The sequence below is a fragment of the Propithecus coquereli genome, unplaced genomic scaffold (genome assembly GCF_000956105.1).
Source record: "Propithecus coquereli isolate 6110/MARCELLA unplaced genomic scaffold, Pcoq_1.0 Scaffold72, whole genome shotgun sequence".
Classification (NCBI taxonomy): domain Eukaryota; kingdom Metazoa; phylum Chordata; class Mammalia; order Primates; family Indriidae; genus Propithecus; species Propithecus coquereli.
Genome location: NW_012153285.1, coordinates 4,697,873 through 4,707,778, shown reverse-complemented (window position 1 = coordinate 4,707,778; position 9,906 = coordinate 4,697,873). Strand labels below are relative to the sequence as shown.

Below are 9,906 nucleotides of genomic sequence, written 5' to 3'. Positions count from 1 at the left end.
TTTCGAGTCCAGCACACTGCCAGTGCAACAACCTTGGGAACTCTGCATGCATGAACTGATAGCAAAGTGGAATTATCACTGAGAACTGCATCCAGGAAAATCTTTTGATATTTTTTGCCTCTATTTCACAGATGGTGATATTCTTCTGAGACAATCAAATTTATACAAGCACCACGATACACAAACGTTCTGACCTACAAAGTCATGTTTGTGTATCTACATAGCAGATAACCGTATAAAGTGTTTCCTTTCCTTTTCCCTTTTCTTTTTCCTTCCTTGTAAAATAGCCTGAAAACAGCTCCCCCTTGCTGTCCTTCGAAGCATATCTTCAGCAAAGTTAAAACAGCTGATGGAGTGAGTCTGCTTCGCTCAGGTCCCGCAGCTGGGTTCCAGTTGTTCAGAGGAACTAATTAATAGTTAGGTGTTTTCTCTCTTCCTTCCGAGCGCCTCTTTCTTGCCCTGAGATTCCTTCTTTCTCACCCTTGAGCGCGGGAACCTGGCGGTTTTTCGCTCCGGTTCCCTGGACAGCACTGCCTGAGTGACAGCTGTCCGGCAGCTGCTCTTTGTCCACCCGAAGAGATGTCCCCACGATTAAATAGCAACCAGAAGAAGTCCCCACGGACTACTGCGACCCAGTTCCCGCCATTCCCGCTGTGGGAATCAGGCTTTTCCCGTAGAAAACCCCAGAAATCTAATTTAGAGAAAAGTGCCCAAGTCCCCAGGCCCCACAGGGAAACTGGAAAGCCAGAAGACGTTTCTTTTCCCCGCTGCAGATGCACGCACAGCGAGTGCGACCTTCGCGTTGCAAACATAGGGTAACAAATTGCTGTCATCAAGGACATTCTTGGGAAGAGAGCGCCCTTTAAGTCACTGCAGGAGGCGGGTGGGGAGGACGGGCGGGAGGTGGGGGGAAATGTAATTCCCGGGGCAAAACTGCCCGGGGAATAAAATCCACAGACTGGCTGCTCGAGGATGAGCTCGCTGAGAAGGGAGAAACCCCCGGACTGGAGGAGGTGCGGTCAGGAGCCAAGTTCAGGTGCATGATTTCGCTCGCGGGCGCGTGGACCTGAGATTTCGAGGGACTGAGTTTGCCGCGCCAGTGGAAATCAAATGGAGGGGTAAAATGGCTAGCGAGGGAGGCTTGAAGAAACGGCGATCACCCAGAAAAGGCTTGACGTGTCCGGTTCTCCAAATTTTTGGAGGAGCGAGAAAGCGCCAGAATCCGCCTACGATGCCGAGGACTGTGCGTCTCCCAGCCCCACCTCCGCAGCCGTGATGCAAAGAGGACAAATCACCGACGTCGGGAGAGGGGGGGGAAAACAACGCCGGGGCGTGGGGAGCAGGCATCTGCAGTCTCCATCCACTAGGGCGAGAGGGAGTGCGTCCTACGAAAACAAACGCCCCATAAATAACTGAGTTCCCAACCCGGAGCGTTCAGAAGCTCGGAGAGCACCTCTCGGGCTTCGGTGAAGTTGAAAAGAGCAGCGCAGGGAGAGCGGCTGCGCGCCGCACTGACAGCGGCTCAGCGGGCGCTGGGACGCCGCGCCCGAGACGCCCGCGGGACTGCGGCGCCCGGCGAGCGGCACGCGCGGGAAGGACAGCGCGCGAGGTGCAGGAACCCACGTCCTCCGAGGCGGGTAGAGAACGGCCCGCATGGGCCGGGGCCTCGGAGAAGGGCTGAGGAGTCGTTGCATGGACAGCATGCGTTTCTCCAGGGGCTCCGAGGTGGGGCCCTGGGGCAATTCCAGCGGTGCCAACACAAGCCAGGAGGCCGAAGACCTCGGGGAAGGCGGCGGCCCGCGAGGGGACGTGCGCAACGAGGAGCTGGCCAAACTGGAGATCGCCGTGCTGGCAGTGACTTTCGCGATGGCCGTGCTGGGCAACAGCAGCGTGCTGCTGGCGCTGCACCGCACGCCGCGCAAGACCTCCCGAATGCACCTCTTCATTCGACACCTCAGCCTGGCCGACCTGGCCGTCGCCTTCTTCCAGGTGCTGCCGCAGATGTGCTGGGACATCACGTACCGCTTCCGCGGCCCCGACTGGCTGTGCCGCGTGGTGAAGCACCTGCAGGTGTTCGGCATGTTTGCGTCGGCCTACATGCTGGTGGTCATGACCGCCGACCGCTACATCGCTGTGTGCCACCCGCTCAAGACTCTGCAGCAGCCCGCGCGCCGCTCGCGCCTCATGATAGCTGCCGCGTGGGTGCTCAGTCTCGTGCTGAGCACGCCACAGTACTTCGTCTTCTCCATGATCGAGGTGAACAATGTCACCAAGGCCCGCGACTGCTGGGCCACCTTCATTCAGCCCTGGGGTCCCCGCGCCTACGTGACCTGGATGACGGGCGGCATCTTTGTGGCACCAGTTGTCATCCTGGGCACCTGCTACGGCTTCATCTGCTATAACATCTGGCGCAACGTCCGCGGAAAAACTGCGTCGCGCCAGAGCAAGGGCGCGGAGGAAGCGAGTGGCGTCTTCCCAAAGGGGCGCCTGCTCGCACCCTGTGTCAGCAGCGTGAAGAGCATTTCCCGCGCCAAGATCCGCACGGTGAAGATGACTTTTGTGATCGTGACGGCTTACATAGTCTGTTGGACGCCTTTCTTTGTCATCCAGTTGTGGTCAGTCTGGGATGAGAAGTCGGTCTGGACCGGTAGGTGCCCAGACAATGGAGCAAAGTTCAGGGATGGGTGTGTGGGGAGAGAGGGGAGAGAGACAGAGAGAGAGAGAGAGAGAGAGAGAAATAGTATTTCTTTTCATAGTATCCTCTAGGCAGTAGTTCTTAAACTTACGTGTGCGTAACAATCCCACCTTGGGGGAATTGTCAAAACTGCAGATTTCTGGAGTCGCCACCTCAGACGTCCTAATTCAGAATTCTGGAACAGGGCCCAGGACCGTATTTGTAGTGTGCAATGATCCTAAGACCACAAATCCAGAAACTGTCCCCTAGAGTCAGTCACGTAACTGCAAAACCGAATGATTTTTTTACCAAATTACTAACTGCTAAACCCTGCTTTCAAGTCTCTTGGATTCAGGGAAGTACTGTTACTAGCACAGTGGCTTTTGTTAGATTGTGAAAAGTATCACAATTAATATAAAAATTTTGTATAAGTGCCTTAAGGGCAAGGGTAAAAACATATTTTTCTAAAGAAAGCTGGAGAAAGATTCTTGAGAAGTCAAGAATTCTAACTTGGCATTTAGCTAATGTTCCCTTTCTCACCATAATCTGTTTATTTTTTCTAATAATAATTACTTTAACACTTTTTTCCTAGTATTTCAAAGCAAGATTATTGATAAACTAAATTTGTTAGACTAATTTATCAATCATATTGCAGCACTAATTTGACCACACAACTATCCACCTCTCCACACTGCTCTTGCAGTAGTTCACTGACAATGTTTTCTACACCTACTAGCCTGTTTCATTTTAATTCCTTCCAAAACTAGAAAAACTAACTTCACAGGGACTTCCCTCTCCCCAAAAAAACTAAGTTTGCATCTTGAAAATATTTTCTTTTAGTAAGAAAAAAATATTTTTCCAACTAACTATATTACAAGAATGTTTCTGATAACTATAGTCAGGAAATAGGTATCTAAGAGGCGCTGTCTATTTCTGTTTCTTGGGATTGGAGTAGGGGAGTGCATGTGATATACTTTGGAAGTTATATTTGCAAATAAAACATTTTAGTGTGAATTTAATTTAAACAAATAAATATTCTTGAAATATAGCAATAATGAATACCAATAATGAAAACATAGCATAAACACTTTATTTCTAATTTACCATTTCCTGTTTACTTGATCTTAGAAGCTTCATAATATTGCCAATCAAATAAAAAATTTAGTCTAATCATTCTTCTATCAATATTTATGCACAATTAATGAAAACTTCACTTGTGCATAGATATGTTGATTTCCGGTCTTTGCTAATACAGTCTTGGCCACGATTATGATCACCTTTAATAGTAGTATCTTAGCATAGAGCATGCTTAAATAACCTATAATTTTTTTTTCTGGCATAACAAGAGTGAAAAGATCCAAGTTTATATTTAATAATTAAGGGAAAGTATAAGAATAATCAGGAAGCACTGACTTTCCCTTGATTATTTTCAGTTCAGTAGTTCCATTGGGAAAGCTTATAATACTTATGAGGTTTACTGCTGCTAATTAACATAAAATATTTTGGAATCCTATTGGAATTCCTAATTCTGCTATTCTTCTTAAGATAATTTGCTTGAACCACAATAAAAGATGATTTTCTTTTACAATAAAACCAAATTTCTAATTAACCAAAGGAAAACAACTAAAGCTTACATCCTTCAGGGACCTATTTCTGGTATCCTCAGTTTTCATATTACAAGAATATTGAAAACTTTAAAACTGCGAAACATGATTCATAATGACATACTTTTGCCTGAATAATTCGGATGAATAGAATGTGGTATATGTGGTTATAGACTCTTAAAATTTCATTAAAATTGCAGCCATTCTATAAATGCTGTGTTCATTAGTACATGTTAGTGCTAGTATAAAATATAGAGATTTTTTTAAATGAATTATTTAATAGTCTTAACCTCTTGAAATTCACACTCATTTTGTTTAAATATTTTGACAGTGGTTTAAAAATATTTGAATTAATTTTAAGGCACCTTGCTTACAAAAATATTTTACAACCAAGCAATTTCCAAACACTACCCAATTCCCTGATTGATAAACAAAATAGTTCATTTTCTATACTAACCCATAACTTTTTCCCTCTTTAATTAGTCGATAGAAAAATGAGTTTATCTAGAGCTCAGTTTCTCGAATTTGACTATTTAAATAATCTGCCTTTATATTTTTCATGCAGATTCAGAAAACCCTACCGTCACTATCACTGCATTGCTGGCTTCCTTGAATAGTTGCTGCAATCCATGGATATACATGTTTTTTAGTGGCCATCTCCTGCAAGACTGTGTTCAAAGCTTCCCATGTTGCCAAAACATAAAGCAAAAATTCAACAGAGAAGACACAGACAGTATGAGCAGAAGACAGACTTCTTATTCTAACAACCGAAGCCCGACAAACAGTACGGGTATATGGAAAGACTCACCTAAATCTTCCAAGTCCATCAGATTCATTCCTGTTTCAACCTGAGCCCTGTGTTCATGCAGCCTGACTCTTGTGATTGACTTTTTAGCCCATTAGTTGAATTGAGCTAGAAATCACAAGAACAAATGAACTTTATTAAGATAAGCATAAATCAGTTCATTGGGTACAAGACCGTGTTTCTAGGTGCATTTTCACATTGCTATGGCAAAAAACTATGAATTATTTTATACGGAGTATTAATGAAAACACACTGCACTAAAATGTGCAGGCCTAATTCCCAGAGAGGGAATTTCTAGAGGAAAAATTATAACTACCCTGGCTTTATATTCTGTTGTTGGTTTCTTTTATTTTTCCCCTCGATATAAGAAAGGCTTGACTGCTTTAAAAGGCAAATAATGTAGGGGGGCACTATTTCTGGACAAGGTGAGCTCATCACCAGCCTTAGTATTTAGAGGAGACATCAGAGAAGTTATGTTTTCAGCCAATAAAATCAATTTATGCATCAGAAAATGCAGCCCCAAGTGGTGGCCTGGAGATGGGAAGGTGTGTTGAAGAGCCATGAGTTCCTGAGGAATACTGAGCAGAAGGTGACCTGCTCAGAGCAAAAGGGGAAAGTTCTGTTAGAAGCCATAAATCACCCTGATTTTCGAAATGGTAACTTTAGAACTGGCAGTGCCCTCATTTAGATTGGCCACATTTTATTGGCCACGAGAAGCATGATTCCTAAGATGCTGAAGGTTAGAGAAAATGTTGTCAACTGGCTGAAAAATCTTTTTCCCCCCACTACGAGGTTGTTTTAAAGTCAGATTTGTATGAGGAATGCCAAGCTGTATTAGAAGACTAGAAAAGGATTGCCTAAGGTACTCTGTAGACTTTCTCTTGAACAATGTAAACATATTTTTACCAGTGTTTAACGGCATCCTGTGCTATGCTGGATATTAACACAATCATTATCTTCATGTTTAGGGAATCCAGATTCATAAGTAAGATAGTCTCCTAAGGAGTGACTCAGTTTATAAAGTGTCACCACATGTTTAATTAAAAATGGCTTGGTCTTTTGTTCCAATCTCCCACTCATCTGACAGTTTCATAGTATGATAGAAAAGAGGTGGGGTTGGGGACTGAGAGGCAGAGAGAAAGAGAACTATTCCACACCTAGTCTGGCCGTTCTTCATTATTAAATGCATGACTTTAGGCAAGTTATGTAAACACACAGAAAGCCTTTGTTTCCTTGGCCGTACAATGGAGTTGATAATATTTACTTCGCGGGGTTGTTGTGGAACTAAATTAAATGTGTGAAAAGAGCTTTATAAACAGTAAAGTGCTGTACATATGCTAGCAGTTGCTTTTGTTAAAGTCTTGGGATCTACGAAATTGCACAGCTTTTTTCTCTGTCCAGTTTCCATTAGCCAGAATTGTTTGGTTTCGTGGCTGTGATATAAAATCCTAAAACTTAAATATAGATCTGCAGATGCATTGGTAAGCATTGCCAGCGGCCACTAAGCCTATTCTCTCCTTCCCGATTAAGATTTCCAATTTAAAGGCAGGATTCGCTGTTCTTTGAATGCAGGTAAATCAAAGCCAGCCATGAGCAACAATTTCTTTCATTTCTCAACAGAGATAAACAACAACACTAGTTGGCTGCTGTTATTGCATTTTTCATTAATGGAACTCAGTGGGATTTTTTTTTTCTAGTTAGTATGTCTGGCTCCTTCTCCTTCTTACAGAGAGCTCATGAAATGATTTGAGGATACATCATAAATATTTTGCATCCCTTAGAAGAAGCAATAGTTACTGTAAATAGTATTATTTGGTTTCTATTTTTAACTTTGTTGGTAAGAGAATGAGATCTGAAAGACACTGCAAGAACTTGGAAGCCCCGACTTCACGCCTCTTCATTCCCCTGCCTGTCCAAATTCTCAGCCCTTAGACTCTCTGCATTGATATGCCTAAAAATTGTTTCCGGCTCTCCTTTAGAGATTAGGCCCTTAAGTTTTAGAATTCTTCTTTCTAAAATTAACAAATATGTCTCTTAAAGGGCACTATCCAATATAAGCTATCAACTAATTCTTCTTTATTTGAGTTAGAAAAGAATCTCAGTAACCCTGTCCTCTGTTAAGACCGTCAGCCCTTTTGACAACTTCTCTTTGACAGTTGAGGTAGTGGAAAATAGGCTGGTATTCAAGAGATCTGGGTGCTAGTTCTGCACTAGGCAAATATGTGGTCTTATTCTCTGTGGTTTAGGCTGAGAAACTTCATATATCTAGTTGCTAAATTTTCTTAATGTTAAGTAACCAGAAATGGCATTCATATATCCCAAAACAATATTCCAAATTAGAAAAGTTCTGCTTATTTCAGAAGAAAGGAAACTGTAGGTGGTAAGGAGAAAGTGTTCTGGGAAAGAAAGTTTTCCTTTTCTGGACCAAAGAAAAGACCTGGGATATTATGCCAAATGAGGGTTACAGTCAAGAAAAATTGTGTTACATGGCCTTATTTTATTTTGCACAGTTATCTGCAGGAAGATCCTGCAGGTACACAATATTAACACACCTATGTTGGTTTTAAAGATGTAATATAAAAATACCACATATAGAAAAAAACTGACCTACTGGGCATTTGATAAATATTAATTGATGATGAAAAAGAAGCATTTTAAAGTACATATTAAGTGCTTAATAGGTAAATTTTTAAGCATGTATTTTTGAAGTATAAAATAATTCAGCTTTTATTTTGAAATTTCATTTGGAATATAACTGTGAAGAAAATTAGTGACTTCTTGGATCAATTATATACTTGTCCTACATACAGCATCATCATCAAAGAAGTCTTACACCATGATTGAAGAAAGAGTATGGTTTTAGAGGGGAAAAAAAAAATCAAGTCGTCTTATTAACGTGCAGTACTCAGCCAAACTTATTACAGTTCCTAGAATGGACAACCATTAATGACTAAGAAACTCAACTTTTTTCTGTTATTACACAAGTAAAGTAATCTAATTAGGTTAAAGTTTTATGTTTTTCAGACTCTAAAACCTATGTTTTTGTAACTTAATTGAACACTTGGAACTTTAAATTATGGCCTCAAAGTTTGCCTAAAGCATAATGAGATGCCAATTAGGGAGAAATTGAGCCTAATCCTATACACCAAATATTAAAGATTAGGTTCCTATAAACTCACATAAATTGGAGCCTTATAGATTTTCATATTGGAGACACTAGCTCTATTTAGAGTAAGCCCAGGGCAGGGCCATCTGGGATGCTAGTCCTGGAAGTATAGGAACAACTGCTGTATCCCTCCCCTCCCCCTCTACGTGGCCCTTTTAGTACCACTCAGTGCTGTTGGCAACACTTGGAATCATAAGAACACAGGGCAATAAATGTAAGAAAATGATTCTTGATTAGAATTTGACCTCAGCCAATTTGAACCAAAATTTAAGGACTATTCATAAGAAAACTTATTTCTTTTGAGTCCCCAAGACAGCCTTTAGGTTGAATCACACAAATTGCAGGATTCCATTGTATGCATAGGCATTTTAAAAATATTGTTTTAACATAATTTTTAGGTATAGTAAATTATCATGAATGAAAATATATATGTGACCTATAGTGTGTAAGCATCAAAAATATACATTATTATGGCTAAAAATTAAATGCCTTTTTTTCCTTTTTTAATTTTATGTGTGAGTGTATGTGTATATATACATCTTTTTACATTGATTTATGTTCTAAACAAAAATAAAAAGTATTATAGAGTGAATGAAATATTTTTGTGTTCCAGGGTCAAATTAACAAATTCAGGAAAGGAAATCTAAGAATAAATCTGATATTAATATCAGAATAATTATTAATATAAAATAATTAGCATTTCTACAGTCAATATTTCTGACTTAAAATATGTTCTATGATGCTTTCACTCATTGGCGCAACAAATTTACTAAGAATTAGTGTTGTTTATTTAGTATTCCTTTTTTTGGAACTGCTTTTCAAGTGTTCTATATCCCCTAGCTTATTATGTTACGTAGAAGAATTTCAGTGTGTTTTTCCTGGGCCAATTGCATGATTCTCATTTTGAATGGATATTAAAATGTTTTGTGATTGTATCTAATATTTGGCCTTTTGCAGAAAAAGATGGCTTGTGGTATTATACTGAAACAACTAATGTATTTATTCTTCAATTTTACTGTATGTTAGCTTGTTTCTATAAATAAAAATAAATTTTAGATTTGTTTGAAATAATTATTTTACAACATAATTTGACAATTAAATATATTTCAAGTTAATTATAATGATTTTGAAAAATAATATCGGGTTTTACAGTTGGTAGCTATTGAAGGATTTATATTTGAGTACAAAAATGTTCATGTTTTACTATTTGTAGCAAGAACAAGTGAAACTTTGTAACTGCCTTTTCAATAAATTACAATCAAGAAAACAATTGAATTTTGCTATAGTCTGTATTAAGACAATCAAAATAATGGAGGTTAGCTCAGGTCATGTATGTCATCCAGCCCTAAAAATGTTGTCTATGTTCATTTATTTCATAAAATTAGTGAGACTGACTAAAGCTCAAGAATATTCCCCTTTAATAGTCTTTAAAAATCAGAATTCTTTTCCCTGTGGAATAATAAATTCAAGTTGTATTAACTTTATAACTTATGTTGTCTAACTTTTTTTTCTTTTATAAGTTGAATCTTAATAGCATAAACTATAAAAGGCTTATTTTGGTTTTGGCTTACACTCTAGAAGCAGTGAATGCCCAGAATGTAAGAGACGGAATTTGAAGTCTCTATTTTAAAATATCACTGTTATTTTAAAAGACTTA

At 40.0% G+C, this 9,906-nt stretch overlaps 1 protein-coding gene across 1 annotated transcript; it reads left to right on the top strand.

Moving 5' to 3' along the window:
- Positions 1-1,600: 1,600 nt before the first annotated feature.
- AVPR1A (arginine vasopressin receptor 1A) lies at positions 1,601-7,689 on the top strand. The gene is made up of 2 exons (XM_012661576.1): positions 1,601-2,647; positions 4,844-7,689. The coding sequence occupies exons 1-2, from the start codon at positions 1,654-1,656 to the stop codon at positions 5,128-5,130; spliced, it is 1,281 nt and encodes a 426-aa protein (XP_012517030.1). The 5' UTR covers positions 1,601-1,653; the 3' UTR covers positions 5,131-7,689.
- Positions 7,690-9,906: the final 2,217 nt, after the last annotated feature.